The sequence below is a fragment of the Schistocerca americana genome, chromosome 6, assembly GCF_021461395.2.
Source record: "Schistocerca americana isolate TAMUIC-IGC-003095 chromosome 6, iqSchAmer2.1, whole genome shotgun sequence".
NCBI lineage: Eukaryota > Metazoa > Arthropoda > Insecta > Orthoptera > Acrididae > Schistocerca > Schistocerca americana.
The window spans coordinates 195,478,782-195,502,634 of NC_060124.1; the positions used below are offsets into that span (position 1 = coordinate 195,478,782).

General features: G+C 40.4%; 1 protein-coding gene across 1 annotated transcript in view; it reads left to right on the forward strand.

Moving 5' to 3' along the window:
- LOC124619856 (dipeptidase 1-like) overlaps positions 1–23,853 on the forward strand; it is a 539,272-nt gene that overhangs the window by 479,883 nt on the left and 35,536 nt on the right. Inside the window, exon 6 of the mRNA XM_047146468.1 lies at positions 7,383–7,446. Coding sequence (XP_047002424.1) covers positions 7,383–7,446 — 64 coding nt within the window. The remainder of the gene's footprint in view (positions 1–7,382; positions 7,447–23,853) is intronic.

Below are 23,853 nucleotides of genomic sequence, written 5' to 3' on the forward strand. Positions count from 1 at the left end.
AAAAGAAATAAGTCTTGAATTGTTACATTGACTCAAGGTAACCTGCACATTTGTAACCTGCCTCTGTTTTGTCCTCTGCAGAAAATGTTTCAAAAAAACTCTAGAAGTTCTTCAAAATTTTTCAATATTCTCGAGATACTAGAAGCTCACATAATCCATCGAGTCAGGCAAAGGGATCATAGACCAGCTTGGTTGTTGGTGCTCTCACAACATATGCTTCCAAAGAGTCCCATACTTTTGTTGGATTCCCTTACGGTGTTTATTAAGTCCTTTGCTGAAGCCATAATATCCCTCACAGAAGTAAGATGGCGGAGACTGTCTGTAACTGCCAAGTGTAAACTGTGAGCAGTGCAGTGCACATAATGTGCTTTTGGTTGTAATCCAAAACTAACTTTTTTAGTACTTTGAACTTACCTCTCATATTAGAGGCACCATCATAGCACTGTCCTCTTAAGTTATCCATTGATGAATAAGACGAGCAAAAACGTCTTTTAAAATACTAAACAGAGTTTGTGATCCAGTGTTGGGGGGTCTAGTATAAGCCAATAAAGTCTTCGTTGATGATTAAGGAAACATCAACAGTATGAATACAAAATGACACTTGTTCGTGAATCAAAGAATCACTTGTTTCATCAACCATAATAGAAAAATGTTCAGTCTTCTTGATTGAAGCCAATACCTTTCTCAACACAGACTTTCCTAGTAGATCAGTGATCTTGTTTGGAATATCATGGGATGTCCACTTATTCCCCAAATGCCCTAACCAATCTTTAAACTCAGGTATTATATTCTTTCAGAGTTCCAACAATTGAAAAAAAATTGAGTTTACATCTTCATGCCCTCTAATTGCTAGTCCTTGCCAGCATAGAAATTGCACAGTAGTAAAAATTGTCTCAAGAGCTAAACGGCCTTTCTTCATATCACTATCTAACTGTTCATTCAATTGGGAGGCCACTCTTTGGTTAGTGATAGAATGTAGTTTCAGAACACCTTTTATGCGTAAACGTATTTTCATGAACACAGAATTTTTCCAAACCTTTTTCCAATTAGAAAATCCTATGGAAGCATCCTTTTTTTTTTAAATTACAAAGATTTTTAGCATCTGCCTCTTTGCAGGTTTTGCAAAAAACTTTTTCTTTAGATGCTTCATATTCTAGCCATGTATACTTGAACAACCAAGACTTCTGATATGATTTTCCCTTACCGGATTGTTCAGGTTTCAGTTGTGAATGGTTCTCACCTGAAGACAACAAAGCAATTGATGACACAATAGTTGTTGGAAGTTGACTTGCAGTATAATCAGCTTCCAAGTGTGCCTTTTTGGTAACAAATTTATCCATTGAAAACCTAATTCACAATACACTAAGAGACTAAAGTAAACAAATAAAATGTAGTCATATAAAATAGTCCACTAGACACCAAAGTCAGAGCACCAAACATGTCTGCAGCATGCCTGAATGAAACTATCCATACTGAATGACTGCGACAGCAGGGTGGGCTTTATACAGCTGCGGTGTCATAATGTCTCAAAGCATCAATGTGGGGTGAGGCGGATGGTTATGGCACTTCTGCTCCAGTCCTTTTGATGTCGCCGTGGCCGCAGTGCTGGTCCACTGTTACCAGACTTCACCTGAAGGTTTGCACACTGGGACAAATTCTAAGTGTGCCCCCAGCACCATAACACTATCATGATTCATGCCACTTGTTTTCAGTTAACCTGCTTTCTACCATAGTAATTATTTGTTTTAACTCATTGCTGGTGTATTTTTAAAGGTAACTATCATCAAACAAGGAAAATAAAAAATTCCAACATAATTTTGTGATTTTACAAAGCATAATGTATGTAATAATTTTCTTAAATTATTGGGGGGGGGGGGGGGGGCTCACCTCCTCCCCACCCCACAAACGAATTTTTGAGGGGGCTCAGGCCTTCTCAGGCTCCATGGAGTCGCCGCCTGCGAGTACCATCAATCAACTGTTTGTCCCTGTGGCACAAATTCATGATGAACTAATCCCTCGTGTCAAAGAAAACTGTCAGCTTGGCTTTGGCATTTGACCTTACCTGATGAGATGTTTTTGGTCTTGGAGAACCTTTTCTGACCCATTGTGAAGACTGAGCCTTGGTCTCAACATCATAACCGTGGGCCCATGCCTCATCACCACTTATGATTCTCTTAACAAACATCTCATTCTCATTTGTGCAATCCAAAAGCTCTTCACCAATTGTAAGGCAAAGGTCTTCTGGTCTTGACTCAAAAGCCATGGGATGTACTTGGCAGCAACATGATGCATTTCAAGATGCTGGGTCATGATTTTATGATATGGTCCACCTGAAATATTACATTCTTCTGCAATCTCTCAGGCAGTCAATCTTACATTGGCATGCAAAATTTCGTTGATGTTCCTGTTTTGAATGTCGTTGGTAGATGTCAAAGGGCATCCTGAACGAGGGTCATCTTTAACTTCCATCTGGCCATTTTTAAACTGTGTGAACCATTTGTAACACAAAGTATGGCTTAAGCACTCATCACCATATGCTTCCTGCATCATTTGGTTGTCTGTGTAAAGGTTTTTTGAGTTTCATGCAAAATTTAATGAAGACACACTGCTCTCTAACTCTGCCATCTTAAAATTTGCAAGCTATGCAACACAATGTTCTACTCAGTACAGCACTGAACAATAACTAACACACATTCAACAGTGCAGCTCCTGGCAGTTACACATTAAACACAGGCATGTGCAGGGATACCAACCATATTTCACTCTAGCACACCATTGGTGTAAAATTATGAACGACCGGGATTTCATGAACAGACCTCGTACACATTTACTTATGTTTCATATACTGGGCAGATATTCACAAGACTTCTTCTCTTGATGGTAGGACAATGGTTTGAGGCACTGCTGTCTTATTAATGCTTCATCAAAATCTGGACATGTTACATCACTAAAGTCCTCTTTGAAGGCTCTTGTCAATGCCAAAAAAAATGTAGTTTCCTTTTTTTAATGCCACAGAAAAAGTATGTAGTTTCCTTTTTTCAGTGCCGCAGTGGTGTGGCTGAGCAGTTCTAGGCGCTTCAGTCTGGAAATGCGTGGTCGCTACGGTCATAGGTTCGAATCCTGCCTCAGGCATGGATGTGTGTGATGTCCTTAGGTTAGTTAGGTTTAGGTAGTTCTAAGTTAAAGGGGACTGATGACCTCAGAAGTTAAGTCCCATAGTTCTCAGAGCCATTTTTGAAAAATTATATAGTGTCATTTAAAAAAACAGATCTGCTGTCACAATTTGGTAGATATAAGGAGCAGTCAGATGAAAATAAGACAGAGGGAAAAGAGTATGTAAACTGTTCATTATTTCAAAAGTAATCATTGTAACTGTTAACACATTTATACCACTGTGGCATAAGATGGTCAATGTCTTCATGGAAAAATATTTGTGGTTGCCTGTGGAACCGTGATTGTACCCAGGTGTGCACTTCTCTGTCAAGCAAATTGATGGCGATATGTTTTTCTTCAGTGCTCCAAAATTATGGAAACTGCATGGGGGGAGATTTGGACTCTGTGGAGAACGTGTGTAGTCAAACAACTTTGGCAGTGTTTGAGCAGACACTATCTTACATCAGATTGATACTGTCCATCAATACTCCTGGGTGACTGGACTTAATGGGATGCTTCAGTTCTTGTGAAGTGTCCGCATACTGCTTTTCATTAATTGTGGCACCATGTTCCAGAAAGTCAAAATGCATTGGGCCCTTTCAGTTGAAAAAAAAGTCATCATGACTTTCTTGGAGCTGGTCTGCATAGCTGTGGATTTTTTTCTGTGCTGGTGAATCCATGTACTTCCACTGCTGACTCTGGTGCTTGCTCTCCAGCTCAAAATAATGACATGTTTCACCACTCATTGTAGTATAGGACAGGAATTGAAATTCATCATCATGATACTGTTTTAGGTGCTGCAGTGATGTCAGCATTCTGCTCCTTTTTCAGGCTATGGAGAACCCACTGCACACAGTTTCTCTGGAACTTTAGCCAAATGTCTTCCACAGTTTATCGTCGGACTTTTCTGATGGCAGCACTCATCACAGCAATGACACAAGGGATAAAAAAACGGTGAGCCTGTCATGGCTGACTGCTGTCTTTGAGTGACACCCAACCTTCTTGAAATCATTTATTCCACCATGATGTGAATTTGCATGCACATGACATACTCTGTTCATCTTGCATAGCAGACTTGGGGTCTGACACTCCTTCTGCAGTAAAAAACTGCACTAAACCTCACTGCTCCTCTTTCCTGGCCTCCATAGTGAAGTCAGATGCCCACAAGACTCACTGGCCTCAAGTCAAGCACGTCTAACAGACAAACGGCACAGTGGAGAATGTTTATGCTGTTACTTCATGATTCCCAATAAAGGGCACTTATATACACACACTTACCTGCAGCACCAGCATCAATACCATGCTCATTGTATAGTATGTCTCATTTTCACTTGACTGCCTCTTATATAAATGTTAAAAATTATTTGAAAACAAAGATGATGTGACTTACCAAAAGAAAGCGCTGGCAGGTCGATAGACACACAAACATACACACAAAATTCAAGCTTTCACAACCAACAGTTGCTTCATCAGGAAAGAGGGAAGGAGAGGGAAAGACGAAAGGATGTGGGTTTTAAGGGAGAGGGTAAGGAGTCATTCCAATCCCGGGAGCGGAAAGACTCACCTTAGGGGGAAAAAAGGACGGGTATACACTCGCGCGCGCACACACACACACACATAGCCATCCACACATATACAGACACAAGCAGACATATTCAAATGCAAAGAGTTTGGGCAGAGATGTCAGTCGAGGCGGAAGTGCAGAGGCAAAGATGTTGTTGAATGACAGGTGAGGTATGAGTGGCAGCAACTTGAAATTAGCGGAGATTGGGGCCTGGTGGATAACGGGAAGAGAGGATATATTGAAGGGCAAGTTCCCATCTCCGGAGTTCGGATAGGTTGGTGTTAGTGGGAAGTATCCAGATAACCCGGACGGTGTAACACTGTGCCAAGATGTGCTGGCCATGCACCAAGGCATGTTCAGCCACAGGGTGATCCTCATTACCAACATACACTGTCTGCCTGTGTCCATTCATGCGAATGGACAGTTTGTTGCTGGTCATTCCCACATAGAATGCTTCACAGTGTAGGCAGGTCAGTTGGTAAATCACATGGGTGCTTTCACACATGGCTCTGCCTTTGATCGTGTACACCTTCCGGGTTACAGGACTGGAGTAGGTGGTGGTGGGAGGGTGCATGGGACAGGTTAACCGCCCCCGGTGTAAAACCTGTCCCATGCACCTTCCCACCGCCACCTACTCCAGTCCTGTAACCCGGAAGGTGTACACGATCAAAGGGAGCCACGTGTGAAAGCACCCACGTGATTTACCAACTGACCTGCCTATACTGTGACGCATTCTATGTGGGAATGACCAGCAACAAACTGTCCATTCGCATGAATGGACACAGGCAGACAGTGTATGTTGGTAATGAGGATCACCCTGTGGCTAAACATGCCTTGGTGCATGGCCAGCACATCTTGGCACAGTGTTACATCGTCCGGGTTATCTGGATACTTCCCACTAAAACCAACCTATCCGAACTCTGGGGATGGGAACTTGCCCTTCAATATATCCTCTCTTCCTGTTATCCACCAGGCCCCAATCTCCGCTAATTTCAAGTTGCCGCCACTCGTACCTCACCTGTCATTCAACAACATCTTTGCCGCTGCACTTCCGCCTCGACTGACATCTCTGCCCAAACTCTTTGCATTTGAATATGTCTGCTTGTGTCTGTATGTGTGTGGATGACTATGTGTGTGTGTGTGTGTGTGTGTGTGTGTGTGTGTGTGTGTGTGTGTGTGTGCGCGCGCGAGTGTATACCCGTCCTTTCTTTCCCCCTAAGGTGAGTCTTTCCGCTCCCGGGATTGGAATGACTCCTTACCCTCTCCCTTAAAACCCACATCCTTTCATCTTTCCCTCTCCTTCCCTCTTTCCTGATGAAGCAACCGTTGGTTGCAAAAGCTTGAATTTTGTGTGAATGTTTGTGTTTGTTTGTGTGTCTATCGACCTGCCAGCACTTTCTTTTGGTAAGTCACATCATCTTTGTTTTTAGATATATTTTTCCCACATGGAATGTTTCCCTCTATTATATTCATATCATTAAAAATTATTTTGTATATACCAGAAAATTCTCCATGTTTTGTGCAATAACATAGCAAAAACTGCACTTCGGTGTATTTGTGGTGGCCTGTGTTAGCTTCCTTGCCATCAAGCAGTTACATTGAAAAAAAAAAAAAAAAGCAGTTGCTCTTCCTCTCAAATTGCTCAAGTGCTGTTTTTCACTACATACGAGGCATTTGTATAATGTTACTACTTTTGCAGACCAACACCTTTCTCACTTATTGAGTTGATTGTATGGTTTTTTTCCACATATTCCAAAGCACTGAAGCTACTGCAGCAATAATGATAAGCACTCCATTGCCAAAAATACCAGTGTTACCTTATAGGCTGTAGCAAAATGATGACTTGGAAACAACACTGAAAGTTCATGTCATTTGCTCTTTTGGGAAAGCCTACAGTTCGAAGCTTTCAAAATTGCTAATGATACTCACTTCCGCTAAAGTCTTTGCAGTTGTTATATATCTGATACATCACACCAAAATACATGCTGAAACATGGAACTGATCCACTCTCTTATACTGCTGTCAACACACACAAGGAGACAACAGCAACTTGAACTATTGAAAGGCCACATTTTCAAAGCAGCTTAACAGTGAGGGCCATATTCCATCAGAATATTATTCTAGCTGTCCTGTTCAAGTACATTCATGTAACCATTGTGTAAGATGAGCAGCTAGTGCAATACTATTGAATATTGTTCAGGATCTTGGCCATTACGAATTTTAATTACTTTACCCTCTGCCTCAGAGATATTTTAAAGGCAAAGCATCATAGTCTAACTGTTATGCTCAAACTGTCAAATCAAATACTGCAAATAGGTTTTATGCCTTCACTATACATGCTGCATTATCTTTGTTTAATCAGTTACCTGCAGCTTACAGATATTGAACACTGATATGTCATTACATTTCACCACTTACTACCCATGTTTGAAGCAGGCCATCATGTATAACCTGCCCCATCGACTGACTTGGTGCAACATAATTAAGAAAATATGTTAATATTAGGGTACTCATTCACACATTAGTTTTAAAGTTTTCTTATAATTCATTAAAGATACGGTATTTTCAGTGTCTAGTAATATATGCTTCATCAGCAGAAGGGTTTCTATAATGATAAACATAACATTTTCATTTATGCACATAGGAACTTCTCTCTCTTTTACAGGGCTACAGCATCTCCTGAAGACAAAGAAGTTCTAACAGTAAAAGGTTTAACAGATTTTGGGAAGGTAAGAGACTTATACATAAATTTAAACTGTTGTCACTGCATTTATAAAATATTGCCTGCCTGTGTAGAAGCATGAATAAAGGAAGATATGAAATAAAAGTCTCACTGAAACATACTACCTGCAGTATAGTGACAGAAGGAAACTTAGTCATACTGAACTTTTAACTGCAGATACTAAACACGTTTACTTTCTGTTGTAAAGGCTGGTTATTCCTCATTATTGACATAATGTATTTCATATTTGGAGTATTTACTTTTCTCACTATCACATTACAGTCTTAATGTAAGAGTGCCATTCATCTAAATATACCGAGCGAGGTGGCGCAGTGGTTAGACACTGGACTCGCATTCGGAAGGACGACGGTTCAATCCCGCGTCCGGCCATCCTGATTTAGGTTTTCCGTGATTTCCCTAAATCACTCCAGGCAAATGCCGGGATGGTTCCTCTGAAAGGGCACGGCCGACTTCCTTCCCCATCCTTCCCTATTCTGATGAGACCGATGATCACGCTGTCTGGTCTCCTTCCCCAAACCAACCAACCAACCAACCATCTAAATACATAACAGTTGTGTTCATAATGAACTCAATGGTACTTAAAATTATTCAATGAATAATAAATTAACAAGTAGTTACTACTTTTGATTGTGTACCTCTATTTTCAATATCATCATGAGAGTATATTCCTAGAAACACTGAAAGCACCAATTGATCCTCACAGTTTTTGTCATTCATTCATTCACATATTGAGTTCTGCAAATCCCATAATGAAGAAGAGCATTCAGGGATGTGGAACAAGTCAAGTTATACATCATATTTATACATTTATGTATATTAGAAGGAAAATAACTACCATCAAAAACCATGATGATGATGATGATGATGATGATGATGATGATGATGATGATGATTTTATCGTCATTCGGCCATTACAGCAATAGACAATGTCAGGCATATAATGCAATAAAACTGTTAATGCAAAGAAAACATGAGGTATGCCAGTAATACTACAAAATATATTATATTTGAAATAATCATTTATGTCATGGAATGGGTGAGCAACTAGCCATTCATAAAGTTCTTGTTTTAATGCTTGTTCAGGTAGTTCTTGTACATATTGTGGAAGCTTATTAAATAATTTGAACCCCATCGGTTCATAGCTGTTAAGTGACTTTGACAGTCTGTGGTAAGGAGTATAAATGCATCTGCTCCTTCTCATGTTGTAGAAATGTATATTTTCTCTATGTTTTGCTTCCAGTAACTTCTTTTTTGTGTGGAGTAAAATATAGTAGATATATAAATTATTGTTGTCATGATTTTTTGTTCACTGAACAATAGTTTGCAGTGTGCTTTATATGGAGAACCAGTAATTATCCTAATGGTTTTCTTTTGTAGTATTAGGATGTCACGCACTGAACTCGAGTTCCCCCATAAAATAATACTGTATGTTAGGATGCTGTGGAAAAATGCAAAATACAATGTTCTAACACAATTTTGAGGTACACAGTCCATAAGTCGCCATAGCAAATACATCAGTCTAGATAATTTACCACAAATATATTGTTAATGATTAATGGAAAATCTCATATAAAGATGTGAAACAAATACTAACAAAGGGATAGAGGGGCTGGCCAGTACTTACCTCAGCTCAGTACAGCCGATAGATACACATAAAACAGAACTGAAAATTTACGTTCCTAGCTTTCGGAACAAATGTTCCTTCATCGGGGAGGAGAGAGGGGAAAGAAAGGGAAGAAGGGAAAGTAGATTCAGTTACTCACAACCCAGGTTATGAAGCAACAGGGAAAGGAAAATAGGGAGGGTAGCAAGAATGGAGACATGGTTGTCAGAGGGAAGCCAAAGACATTCTACTGTAAGTACTGTGCCAGCTTCAAACCAAAGAGGATGCATAAAGTAGTAAAGAGGTATATAGTATAAAGATAAACACAACTATGTAGAATGAAAAGATGCGTGAATGGCTAAAGAGGAAAGGGAAAGAGGAGAAGACTGAAGAGTGAATGGGAGTGAGGTTGTTTAACGTAGGTTCAGTCCGGGGGGATGGCGGGATGAAAGGATGTGTTGGAGTGCAAGTTCCCATCTCCGCAGTTCAGAGGGACTGGTGTTGGGTGGGAGAAGCCAAGTGGCACATACGGTGTAGCAGGTTCCTAGGTCCCTAGAATTATGCTGGAGGGCATGCTCCGCTACTGGGTATTGGGCATCTCCTAGGCGGACAGTTCGTCTGTGTCCGTTCATGCGCTCAGCCAGTTTAATTGTTGTCATGCCGATGTAAAAGGCTGTGCAGTGCAGGCATGTCAGTTCATAATTGACATGTGTAGTTTCACATGTAGCCCTGCCTTGAATTGTGTATGTTTTACCAGTAGCGGGGCTGGAGTAGGTGGTTGTGGGGGGATGCATGGGGCAGATTTTGCTGCGGGGTCGGTTACAGGGGTAGGAACCACTGGGTAGAGAAGGTAGTCTGGGAATGTGGTAGGGTTTAACAAGGATGTTACGGAGGTTAGGGGGGCGACGAAAGGCAACTCTTGGTGGTGTGGGGAGAATTTTGTCAAGGGATGATCTCATTTCAGGGGTTGACTTGAGAAAGTCATATCCCTGGCGGAGTAATTTGTTGATGTTTTCGAGGCCAGGATAATATTGGGTGACAAGGGGGATGCTTCTGTGTGGTCTGGGGGTAGGAGCATTGTAGTTGGACGGGGTGGAATGTATTGCTCGGGAAATCTGTTTGTGGACAAGGTCTGCAGGATAGTTGCGGGAGAGGAAAGCAGTGGTCAGGTTATTGGTGTAATTATTGAGGGATTCGTCACTGGAGCAGATACGTTTGCCACGAATACCTAGGCTGTAGGGAAGGGAGCGTTTGATGTGGAAAGGATGGCAGCTATCAAAGTGAAGGTACTGTTGTTTGTTTGTGGGTTTGATATGGACAGAAGTGTGGATGTGAGCTTCAACAAGATGAAGGTCAACATCCAGGAAGGTGGCTTGGGTTTTGGAGAAGAACCAGGTGAAATTCAGATTCGAAAAGGAGTTGAGGTTATGGAGGAAATTAAGGAGTGTTTCTTCACCATGAGTCCAGACCACAAAGATGTCATCTATAAACCTATACCAGGCCAGGGGAAGCAGCTGTTGGGTCTTCAGGAAAGCCTCCTCCATGCGGTCCATGAAGAGGTTGGCATAGGACAGAGCCATCCTGGTTCCCATGGCCATTCCCCTGATTTGTTTGTAGGTCTGGCCTTCAAAAGTGAAGTAATTATGGGTGAGGATGAAGTTGGTAAGTGTGATAAGGAACGAGGTTTTTGGAAGATCTTCGGGTGGGCGTTGGGAGAGGTAGTGCTCAAGGGCAGAGAGACCATGGGTATGTGGGATGTTTGTGTAAAGGGATGTAGCATCTATGGTGACAAGAAAGGTTTCAGGTGGGAGATGAGTGGGAATGGATTTTAGGTGTTCTAGGAAGTGGTTTGTGTCTTTGATGTAGGATGGGAGTCTGCGGGTGATAGGTTGTAGGTGCTGGTCTACCAGAGCTGAGATACAATCGGTTGGGGCTTTGAAGCCTGCTACAATGGGACGGCCAGGATGGTTCTCTTTGTGCATTTTGGGTAATAGGTAGAAGGTAGGGGTACATGGCTCAGGTGGAGTTAGTAAGTCTATGGAAGCCGTTGTGAGACCTTGTGAGGGACCTTGGATTTTTAGGATTTTTTGCAGCTCAGTCTGGATGGAGGGAATGGGGTCCTGGGTAACAGCTTTGTAGGTTGAGCTGTCAGAGAGTTGACGCAGTCCTTCTGCCACATACTCCACACGGTCAAGTATGACAGTTGTGGAGCCTTTGTCCGCCGGGAGGATGACAATAGAGCAGTCTATTTTCAGCTCCTTAACGGCACGGGATTCAGCTGGGGTGATGTTGGGGGTTGTCGGGATGTTCTTCAAGAAGGACTGGGAGGCAACACTGGATGTGAGGAATTCCTGAAATGTCTGCAAGGGATGGTTTTGGGGGAGGGGAGGAGGATCCCTTTGAGAAGGCAGTCGGAACTGTTCTAGACAGGGTTCAACACTGGGTCTATTATTTGGGGGCTGTGTTTGGGTAGTGAAGTGATATTTCCAGTTGAGGTTCCGGGTGAATGAGAGGAGATCTTTAACCAAGGCAGTGTGGTTGAATTTAGGTATGGGGCTAAAGGTTAAGCCTTTTGATAGAACAGATGTCTCTGGAGGAGAGAGGGATCTGGATGAGAGGTTTAGGACTGAATTGGAACTGGCGATATGTGGCATTTGACTGTGGTTATAGTTGAGATTTGGTCTGTGTGGGGTATGTGCTGGGATGGGGAGATTGAGTAGGGTGGCTAGGCTAGGTTTGTTGGCTATGAGGGGGGTTTGTTGAAGGTTCTGTTGTGGTTGGTGTTTGTGAGGGATAGGGAGAGGGACCCCACTTCTTAGGTGTTGCACTAGCACTGTGGATAGTTTTTTCAGGTGGTGTGTGGCATGGAACTCAAGTTTGCAGCTGGCTTCTAGGATGATGTTCCTGAGTGTGTTCTCCAAGCAAGGGTTTGAGAGGTGGAGGACTTTGAAAAGAGATAGGAGCTGTTGGGAGTGGTGGTTACATGAAGTAGTATAGAAGGTTCTGGAAGTCCAGGAGAGACTGGTGGAAGGAGGAATTGCACCCAGAGATGGGAACTTTTAAGGTAAGCCCTTTAGGGGTAATTTCCAAAGGTTAAGCAGGACCGGAGGAAAAGTATGTGGGATTGCAGTAGAATATCTTTGGCTTCCCTCTGACAACCATGCCTCCATTCTTGCTACCCTCCCTATTTTCCTTTCCCTGTTGCTTCATAACCTGGGTTGTGAGTAACTGAATCTCCTTTCCCTTCTTCCCTTTCTTTCCCCTCTCTCCTCCCCGATGAAGGAACATTTGTTCCGAAAGCTCGGAATGTAAATTTTCAGTTCTGTTTTATGTGTATCTATCGGCTGTACTGAGCTGAGGTAAGTACTGGCCAGCCCCTCTATCTCTTTGTTAGTATTTGTTTCACTAATATATTGTACATGTTGACCCCAGGATAGTTTTTCATCTATATATATCTCTAAAAACTTAGCACAACTAGGATAATCTGATGGAGGCTTGTCTTTTAGACTAAAAACTATATGCTGCATTTTGTTATCATTCAGTAGAAAGCCATTTACTTTAAACCAATAGGATACTTGAGCCATTGTCTCAGCAACAGAAGCCTTGAGGCTACTGAAATCATTATTACAATGAAGGAAAGTTGTGTCATCTCCATATGGAACTGTCATGCACTCAATGAATGATGGCAGATCATTAATCATTATTAGAACATACGAGGCCCCAGTACAGATCCCTGTGGTACACCTATTTACATCTACATCCATACTCCACAAGCCACCTGACTCTGTGTGGCGGAGGGTGCCTTGAGTACCTCTATCGGTTCTCCCTTCTATTCCAGTCTCTTATTGTTCGTGGAAAGGAGGATTGTCAGTATGCCTCTGTGTGGGCTCTAATCTCTCTGATTTTATCCTCATGGTCTCTTCATGAGATATACATAGGAGGGAGCAATATACTGGTTGACTCTTCGGTGAAGGTATCTTCTCGAAACTTCAACAAAAGCCCGTACCGAGCTACTGAGCGTCTCTCCTGCAGAGTCTTCCACTGGAGTTTATCTATCGTCTCGTAACGCTTTCGTGATTACTAAATGATCCTGTAACAAAGCACACTGCTCTCCGTTGGATCTTCTCTATCTCTTCAATCAACCCTATTTGGTACAGATCCCACACTGCTGAGCAGTATTCAAGCAGTGGGCGAACAAGCGTACTGTAACCTACTTCCTTTGTTTTCGGATTGCATTTCCTTAGGATTCTTCCAATGAATCTCAGTCTGGCATCTGCTTTACCGACGATTAACTTTATATGATCATTCCATTTTAAATCACTCCTACTAATGCGTACTTCCAGATAATTTATGGAATTAACTGCTTCCAGTTGCTGACCTGCTATATTGTAGCTAAATGATAAGGGATCTTTCTTTCTGTGTATTCACAGCACATTACACTTGCCTACATTGAGATTCAATTGCCATTCCCTGCACCATGGTCAATTCGCCGCACATCCTCCTGCATTTCAGTACAATTTTCCATTGTTACAACCTCTCGATATACCACAGCATCATCCGCAAAAAGCCTCAGTGAACTTCCGATGTCATCCACAAGTGTCGTACGGCACTCCCCTGCGGCACACCTGAAATCACTCTTACTTCGGAAGACTTCTCTCCATTGAGAATGGCATGCTGCATTCTGTTATCTAGGAACTCTTCAATCCAATCACACAATTGGTCTGGTAGTCCATATGCTCTTACTTTGTTTATTAAATGACTGTGGGGAACTGTATTGAATGCCTTGCCGAAGTCAAGAAACATGGCATCTACCTGGGAACCCGTGTCTATGGCCCTCTGAGTCTCGTGGACGAATAGTGCAAGCTGGGTTTCACACAATTGTCTTTTTTGAAACCCATGCTGATTGCTACAGAGTAGATTTCCAGTTTCCAGAAAAGTCATTATTCTCGAACATAATACGTGTTCCAAAACTCTACAACTGATTGACGTTAGAGATATAGGTCTATAGTTCTGCACATCTCTTCTACAACCCTGCTTGAAAATGGGGATGACCTGTGCCCTTTTCCAATCCTTTGGAACACTAAGCTCTTCTAGAGACCTACAGTAAACCGCTGCAAGAAGGGGGGGGGGGGGGGGGGGGGGGGGGGGGGGGGGAGGGGGGGGCGACTAGTTCCTTCGCGTACTGGGTGTAAAATCGAACTGGTATTCCATCAGGTCCAGCGGCCTTTCCTCTTTTGAGTGATTTTAATTGTTTCTCTATCCCTCTGTCATCTATTTCGATATCTACCATTTTGTCATCTGCGTGACAATCTAGAGAAGGAACTACAGTGCAGTCTTCCTCTGTGAAACAGCTTTGGAAAAAGACATTTAGTATTTCGGCCTTTAGTCTGTCATCCTCTGTTTCAATACCATTTTGGTCACAGTGTGTCTGGACATTTTGTTTTGCTCCACCTACTGCTTTGACATAAGACCAAAATTTCTTAGGATTTTTTGCCAAATTAGTACATAGAACTTTACTTTCGAATTCATTGAACACCTCTCGCATAGCCCTCCTCACACTACATTTCGCTTCACGTAATTTTTGTTTGTCTCCAAGGCTTTGGCTATGTTTATGTTTGCTGTGAAGTTCTCTTTGCTTGTGCAGCAGTTTTCTAACTTGGTTGTTGTAGCACAGTGGCTCTTTTCCATCTCTTACCATCTTGCTTGGCACATACTCATCTGACACGTATTGTACGATGGTTTTGAACTTTGTCCACTGATCCTCAACACTATCTGTACTTGAGACAAAACTTTTGTGTTGAGCCGTCAGGTACTCTGAAATCTGCTTTTTGTCACTTTTGCTAAACAGAAAAATCTTCTTACCTTTTTTAATATTTCTATTTACAGCTGAAATCATCGATGCAGAAACTGCTTTATGATCGCTGATTCCCTGTTCCGCATTAACTGTTTCAAATAGTTTGTGTCTGTTTGTCACCAGAAGGTCTAACATGTTATCGCCACAAGTTGGTTCTCTGTTTAACTGCTCAAGGTAGTTTTCAGATAAAGCACTTAAAAATTTCACTGGATTTTTTGTCCCTGCCACCCGTTATGAAAGTTTGAGTCTCCCAGTCTATATCCGGCACATTAAAATCTTCACCCAGAACTATAATATGGTGGGGATATCTACTCGAAATATCTTCCAAATTATCCTTCAGGTGCTCAGTCATAACAGCTGCTGAGCCAGGGGGCTATAGAGACATCCAATTACAATGTCTGAGCCTGCTTTAACCGTGACTTTCACCCAAATTATTTCACATTTCAGATCTCCGTTAATTTCCTTCAATACTATTGCACTTCTTATCACCTTAAACACACCTCCCTCTTCACTATCCAGTCTGTCTCTGTGGTATACATTCCAATCTGAGTTTAGAATTTCATTCCTTTTTACATCTGGTTTCAGCCAACTTTCTGTCCGTAGTACTATGTGGGCATTGTGACCTTTTATTAATGAGAGCAGTTCTGGGACCTTGCTATAGACGCTCCTGCTGTTTACTATTAGCACATTAATATTGTTATTCCCTATTGCGTTTTGCCTACTCCTACCTTGCCGCGTCTCAGGAGACGTCTTGTCGGGCCTTGGGAGGGAATTCTCTAACCTAAAAAACCCACATGTGCACTCCACACATACTCCGCTACCCTTGTAGCCGCTTCCTGTGTGTAGTGCACGCCTGACCTATTCAGGGGGACCCTACATTTCTTCATCTGATAGCGGAGGTCGAGAAATTTGCACCCCAGATCTCCGCAGAAAAGTCTGAGCCTCTGGTTTAAGCCTTCCACTCTGCTCCAAACCAAAGGACCGCGATCGGTTCTGGGAACGATACTTCAAATAGTTAGCTCAGATTCCACCCCGCGAGCAAGGCTTTCCACCTTCACCAACTCCGCCAACCGCCTGTATGAACTGAGGATGACCTCTGAACCCAGACGGCAGGAGTCATGAGCAACAATTTGCAGTCGGGTGCACCCAGTGCTCTCTATCGCCACTGGCAGGGCCTCCTCCACATCTCAGATGAGGCCCCCCGGCAAGTAGACAGAGTGAACACTGGCCTTCTTCCCCGACCTTTCCACTATTTCCCTAAGGGGCTCCATCACCTGCCTAATGTTGGAGCTCCCAATCACTAATAAACTCCTCCCCCCGTGTGCCTGCTCGGACCTTGCTGAAGGAGCGGCCACATGTCCACTCACAGGCAGAGCGGGCAATGCCACATGGCCAGCCTCCACATTGACCCAACTATTTAACTAATTCAGAACTGGACTTTTCTTTACCTACACAAACAGCTTGCTTGTGATCCTGTAGGTATCATTTCAATAGTTTAAGGCTGTCGCCACAAATGCCAAAGTACTCCGTTTTTTCTAGGAGTATTTTATGCTCTACACAGTCAAAAGCCTTACTTAGATCACAAAAGGTGACTTCAGCAAATCCTTTATCCTCAAACTCTTGATGTATGTGTTTGACTACTAAGTCTATAACATCAACAGTTGACAAGTCTTTCCTAAAACTTACTGTGATTCGCTAATTATTCCTGCATTTTCAAAGTAACTTTTAGCAAATATCACAGTCTTTGTCTCAGGTAATCATTTATGTATGCCAAGAACGAGAACACATCCAGCACCAAATCTTGTAGGAATTCAGGATGAACAGAAAACAGAATTTAAGGCTGACCCCTGCCCACATGTTGCCCTCAAAATATGCAAAATGTTAACTTCAATAGATTGATAAATTTAGTGAACAGGTATAACTTAAATGTGAATTTAGACTTTCCCATATATAATGCTGACAAAATCTTCTTGAGCATCCGTCTGGGGCTGTGTTGAAGTTCCACAGCATTTCAATGAGTGTCACTCTCATCGAAACATCACGGAATTTCAATACAGCCACCTCAAAGGAAGCCCAAGAATATTTCATCATATTTATGATTTAAGTTGTGACAAACTCTCAAATGGATTTTTTTGACTGTGACATTCTTATCATATTATAAATTATTTTTTACACAGCAAAACTTCTTTTTACATTCTTGATTTATCTATAGTTTCTTTACTTGTTGCTTCCCCATTACAAAAATGTTCCTTAACAATCAGACTGAACAAACAGAGTGCCAAAACTGAGCATGAACTAAACTGAACTTGTAATATTTCTGGCTTTGCAGCTATCATATTCAGGTACACAAATCTCTTCTCAGAGCAGTTGCAAAGGCAGAAGTGGCCAGATGACATTATGTGATGTAAGGTTTCAATGACAGATAGTTTGTTTGGTAAGGGTATCATGAGAGAGATCGCCTAAATTGTGGTCCTTCTCCACGATGAGCTGCTGCACTCAGAAGTTGCACACCAAAATGATAATCATCCATTATTAATATTAGACAAAATAAACAGTTGATTTACTTGCATTTCAAATTAAATCATCTCTCTCTCGATAGTGTAATATCATTCTGTTATTTCACAAGTATTAATACCCACCAGAATAATAAACAACTGCTAAACAAAAAGGCAGATGAAGCACTTTGGTGATTTTCGGATCCTGCCTAATTTGGATGGCAGGCGAAATGGTTCGGCTGTAAGACCAGAGCTGATTCAGAAGCCTCAGAGGACAGACATGTTGTCTGCTATGGTTGTTGCCAGTTTAAGACTTTATTAGCAAGTATGGTTATATGGATATATAGCTGAGAACAGTGTGAACATAGTTTCAGAAATATGCAATTCATTAATTTGTTGAAGAATAGACATTATTTGTGACTCTAAAGTGGAATGAAATTGTGCAGTTTCTCGTGTTCTGCTTATAAAAATTGAGTTGCGTCCTGTATATAAACAAACTGTATCGGATTTATGACCTACGTGCTGTCTTCTGTGCAGGGCACAACAACTGTTGAAGACTGCAGGCTGGTGAACATTAATTAGAACTTGTGCATTCCACTCAGAGCAGTCTTAGTACAAATGAGATCAGGGGTTTATCATATGCATGTATAGATCATTCTGTCTCTTCCTCCCTCTCTCTCTTTTTCAACTTGCCATAAATGGAGACATTTGATTGAGGTTGTAGCCACTTATATAACTTTTTAATAATGAGATTAGTGTTTATTTATTTGTTAAAACTCACAATATAGTTCCAGTTTTATAACTCAAATGGTTTCTCTACAAGATTCTCATTAAAAGTTGCTTGATAATTTAGACTAACACAATTGCATATGGCATGTACTGAATGATGGATTGCCTAAAGACTCTGTTCTTGCTCCAGTGTTATCCAATCTGTCCACAGTAGACCTGCCAAACTTGACCTGCTGGAAATTCCAACATGCAGATGACCTTGCAGTATGAAATCAGAGTGAAGATCTTTCTGTGTGTGAAGAACAGTTGACAAATGCCCTACTAAACTTCATGAATATAAGCAGACAGACGTTTCCATAATGGAAGTATGTTTTTTCCACCTCTCTAACCACCTAGCATCAACAAAGATGACCCCACTGTTTGGTGCTCTTGGCATTGTCAATGTACCCGAGTCTGTCACATTAGACAGAACACTCACATATTGTAAACACCTCTCCAACAAAGCTAAGATGGTACAGACATGAGTGAACCAGATGAGGAAACTGGCAATTAGCACATGGGGAGCAAATACATCAGTTCTTCATGGAGCATCCCTTGCATTGATATACTCTGCAGCAGATTATTGCGTACCAGTTTGTCTCTGCAGCACTCGTATGAAGAAAGTAGAAAATCAATTTAATGCAGTTATGAGAACCATTAATGGCACAGTCAGATCTACAACACATACATGCTGGCTGCCAATACTACTGAACATCTATAGAGCTCCCCTTCATCTAAAGGCAGCTCTCTGCAACCTTGTCATCAAGTTCTTCATGAAGATTTACTCTCACTGCCAAGAAACATTTCAGATCCAGAAGACCAGCACATAAGAGTCCAAATGCTCTCCACTGGGTTCAATCCCAATACTCAGTGGAAATGTGAGTGGCAAGCTGTGGAAACCTGAAATCATGAATTTACTGACAACCCATCTGTTAAAGTTCCCGGCTTTCATCACCTGTGAGAGGTGGGTACAGCTTAACAAATAACAGTCTCGAATAATGATATTCACATTATGCACAGATGCAAGGAGCTGAATGAAGCAGAGCATGTGAAATTCTTAGGAATGCAATTGGACAGAAACCTATCACGGTCCTCACACACAGATTATCTAAAAATTAAGCTAAACAGCCTGGTGTTTGCTATGACAATCACAGCCAATGTCACTAGTATAGACACAAAAAAGTAGTATACCATAGTTACTTTAAGTCAGTAGTGAGATACGGTATTGTCTTCTGGGGGAATACTAGCAACATGACAAAAATATTAACTTTGCATAAAAAAATTATCAAAAACATATGCAGGGCAAAACCAAAAGAATCCTGTCGGCCATTATTTAGAGATCTTAAGATACTAAGTGTTCCTTCATTGTATCTGTATGAAATAAGTCTTTTCACAAGTAATAACCCTAAACTCTTTTTATCAAATAATTAAGAAACTAGAAACAAAGAAAGTTTCATGCTGCCTACACACAGGCTTAATCTTTTTGCACAGACTGCACAATATATGGTAATGAAAGTATAAAATAAAATGAAAGACACAAATTTTAGAAAGGTCCAAACTGAGGCAGTGAAAAGAGAATGGTGCAGGAATGTTATTATTCTGTTGATGAATTTTTTAATGATCTGACCACCTGAACAGGATAAAAACAATAATAATAAATAATATTCAGATTTTATTGTGATCATACAAAAAATATTGTATTCCATGTATAATTTATCATAGTTATAAGCTGACGAGTCTCCTGTACACAAAATCAATTATTTAACTTTTACGTTGTGAGACAGTAAAATTCTGATTCCAATTCTGATACCAGAGTGGAGAAGGTATGTGCAAGTAAAACATGCCTTTTTAACTGACAGCTGACAGTACGTGTCACTGTAGTGACATTCAGTGAGCCATATTGTAAATGAGTGTCTGAGTGTCCTAATAGACGATTCCCCAGTGGCATCAAGAGTCTACTTCTTCCAACATTTGTGTATGGTCTGGACCATTTTGGTATTTATATAGTATAAATAGTTGCCCAAAGATGTTTTTTGTGTGTATTGGATTTGACCCAATTGATGCATATGATGATGATGATGATGATGATGATGATGATGTGCACATCACAGTTAATAGCAAAAAGTAACACAGGTGGAAGTGTAGGAGTGAAAAGAGGGAGGGGGTGGTACCTAAAAATCATGACTGAACTAATAAAACTATTCAAAACTGAAATGGTTCATTATCTGATTCCACAATGCTCAGTTGTGGATGTCCTGTCGACCAAATGTTATACGTGTAAGTCTGTTACATTACAATACCTATATCTTGAAAAATGCTATAGCAGTAATTATTATTATTATTAACTGAAGTTTTTCAATATAAAGATTTTTCTCCTCCACCATATCAGCAACTCAGCAATTTTCATATATTAGCATACAAGCTGTTGCATCCACAATGAAAAGCCAATTCCCGTAAACAGTACTGGAAGCAACTAAGGTAAAGACAGAGTTTTAGCATTTTAGAAATTTCCTCAGAACACCTCACCATAGGGCCACAGGCACAACCAAACAGAGGGGGGCCTGTAAATAAGTGATGTGACAGATTTAACGAGGGAAGATCCTTAGACAGTAAAGAAATGAATAACATGATAGAATCATTGGGGCAAGGTTATTACCAAGTTAAGGCACAAGTGATGTGACAGAATTAATGAAGGAAGATCCTTAGGTAAAAAAGGATAAGATTTGGACAACTGTGAGGGGTTTGTGTGTGTGTGTGTGTGTGTGTGTGTGTGTGTGTGTGTGTGTGTAAGAGAGAAAGAGAGAGGGCGCAAACTACATTATGAGAAGCAATCTAATGAGATCCATATCCCTTCCACTCAACCTGTGAGGAACAACAAATCAGGGTAACCAATAAGACCATGAGAAACCATTTGTCATTATGTCATTTCAGGGTTGAATGGGAAAATGAAACAAAACTGTAGGACCGAGCATCCAGAAACAGTTGGGAAGCAGTCAGTAATAAGGTTAGATGTGGAAATCAGTGAGAAACAGTCATTGATGGATGTAGCCAGAGTCATAGGCTGGAGTTGCTGCGAAGAAGTTAATTAGCCTCAAGATCCTGCTGGCTCTAGATTTTATAGGTTTGTTTTCGTGAAACAGACAGAATGGTGATAAACAGTCAGTGTCCCTGCAGGATGACTTGACCAGTAGTGTGGAAGCACGTCTGCTAGTGCAATCATTTCTGTAATTAAAATCCTAAATAAAAGTTAGGAGTCAATTACAATCTTCTTAGTTGACCCTATATATTCACCATAGGAAATTTCATCCAGACAAATAAGTCTCCCTCTCAACTGAGTCAATTGGCTGATTGGTTAAATTCCCTGCAGCATCCCCTGTCTCAAACCCTTGCAAAACCACTCTTTAGGTGCAAAAAGATATTAAACTCTCTCTTTTTAAGAATTTCCTCTAAATATTTTGACCTTGAATGTATTCTTCTGCACCAAGTCTTCTCATTATAAACTGTACATTTGGGAACGAGATGGTCATAGGTTGCTGTCTTCTCTTTTTTCTTACATGTCCTTAGCACTTCAATGTCCATCTATCTGACATGTCACGTATTCCTCCTTCCATTTCCATTTTTGTTAACATTCAATTGTTCCTTGTTTTTCTTTTCGTGAGATTCTTCTTGATGTTTGCCAAAGAGCCATCTTATTGAACTGTTTCTGATTAGTTGTCCAGGTCATTGCTCCATTTGAGACTACATAATCTAATACTGGCTTGGTATGAGTCTTTTAGTTCTATGTGTAACATAACTGCTCTGTAAAACTGAGTTGATCATCCCAATGATCTTCCAGTCAGTATTAATTCTTTTATTAATTTCAACATACAGTTTTCCCTCTTTTTCGAAAATAGATCCCATGCAACAAAAGTTACTGACCTTTTTGATTGTGTCCCCATCAATGTTCAATGACAGTGTTGAAATCAGCTGATCATGTAATATAAGTGACACTAATTGTATAAGAGCCAAAGTGGAAAATGGGATTGTCTTTTAACAAATTTGTGGCTGTAGCAAACGATATGATAAAACTTAATGCTATGTACAGTTCATCTAGGTCATCGATAAGATATTCTGTTTTTTGATAATTACTCTTAAGATCCCATTTTTTATTATTATTTTATTGCTAACTCATCTCTCATGTAATCTGCACCCTCTCCATATTGCACTATGATGACCTAAGTTCCTGCAAAAGTATAATACTGAATTTGGTTTGGTGTGTCCTATCTTCAAATGTTTCTAGTACTATTTTAATTTAAGAGTCCTCTGTATTTGTGAAATATAATGCTTTTCAGAGCAGATTCCTTGGAACAGTATCATATGCTTTTTCTAAATCAGTGAAAGCTAAAGCAATATTTTTTATTTTTCTGTTTTTACAAAATTTGTCTTAAACTGAAAATGTGGTCTACATAAGGTCTAAAATTATCTTCCTGTTTTTTTTCTTATTACTTTACCAAACCTTTTTATTCCTGAGATTGTAGCACAAATTCCTCGAAAATGTGAGAATATTTTGCAATCCCCTCACATAAATATGGCACTGAAATAATGTAACTTCACTTCCTTAATATTACATCAACTGTAATATTTTGTTGTTTGGGTTATTTTCTAAAGTTTGTGAACACCATATTTCAAAATCTCTGTATTGAAACTGCCTAGTCTACCTGGTGTACCATTCTTTCCTGTTTGTAGTACTTAAAACACCTTCTTTTCTGAAATTTATATCATGTAATTTTCTTGTTTATTTTCTTCCACTATTCCTTGGTCAAAACAGTCTCCATGATCTTCTTTTAATAATTTTTGGAAATAGTGGTTCTTTTTCTTTCATGTGTTATCAGTTTGAGAACTGTTGTGACTTGTCTCTCTTGATGGAGTCCTTTTAATACTGACTGAATTTCTTTCACTCTCCCAGAACCTAAGCTACTGTTTACATTGGTATATGTTCTTTCCCAAGTTTCATTTTTTGCTGTTCTTATTTTTCTCCCCACTTTTTTTTTTTTTTTTCATTATAGAGTCATCTTGTTTCTTTTGTTTTGTCATTCAATCGTTGATTGAACACATTTCTTTTTATATATATATGCTATCTATATTTAATCCAGTCACCTCACCATACTTACATTGCAGATATTTTTTTGACAGTCAGCCCCTCAAATATGATACTTTTCACTTTAGTTTTTATCTGTTCATAAATTTCCTCAGTGTTACCTTCAAATAATTCATCCAATATCCTTTCCTTTCTGACAGTGAAGAACATTCTTACATATTCATTTTGTCAATATTATAATGCTTGTCAATGCTTTGTCAATATTATAATGCTTATTCTGATCTTACTCAGTGCATCCTGTTTTTATAATGACCCTTATCTGACTCCTCCGTAAGACCTACCATCATTTGGCTTATTTTTAGAGTGCTTGCTTGTCTAATGATAGTACTGGGTGGTTATAATTAAACCACAGAAACTAATTACTGTAAGAGGACCAAACTTGGTAGCATTAATGTCAAGAACATGGGAAAGAGAAATAATGCAGAATCAATTCAGTTGAAACACTTTTAATATGTTGCTATCGTAGATCATACCATTACATATCAGTACCATTACTGCTACAAAAGGGGCTCAATATGGTGCCCATCAGTGCCCAG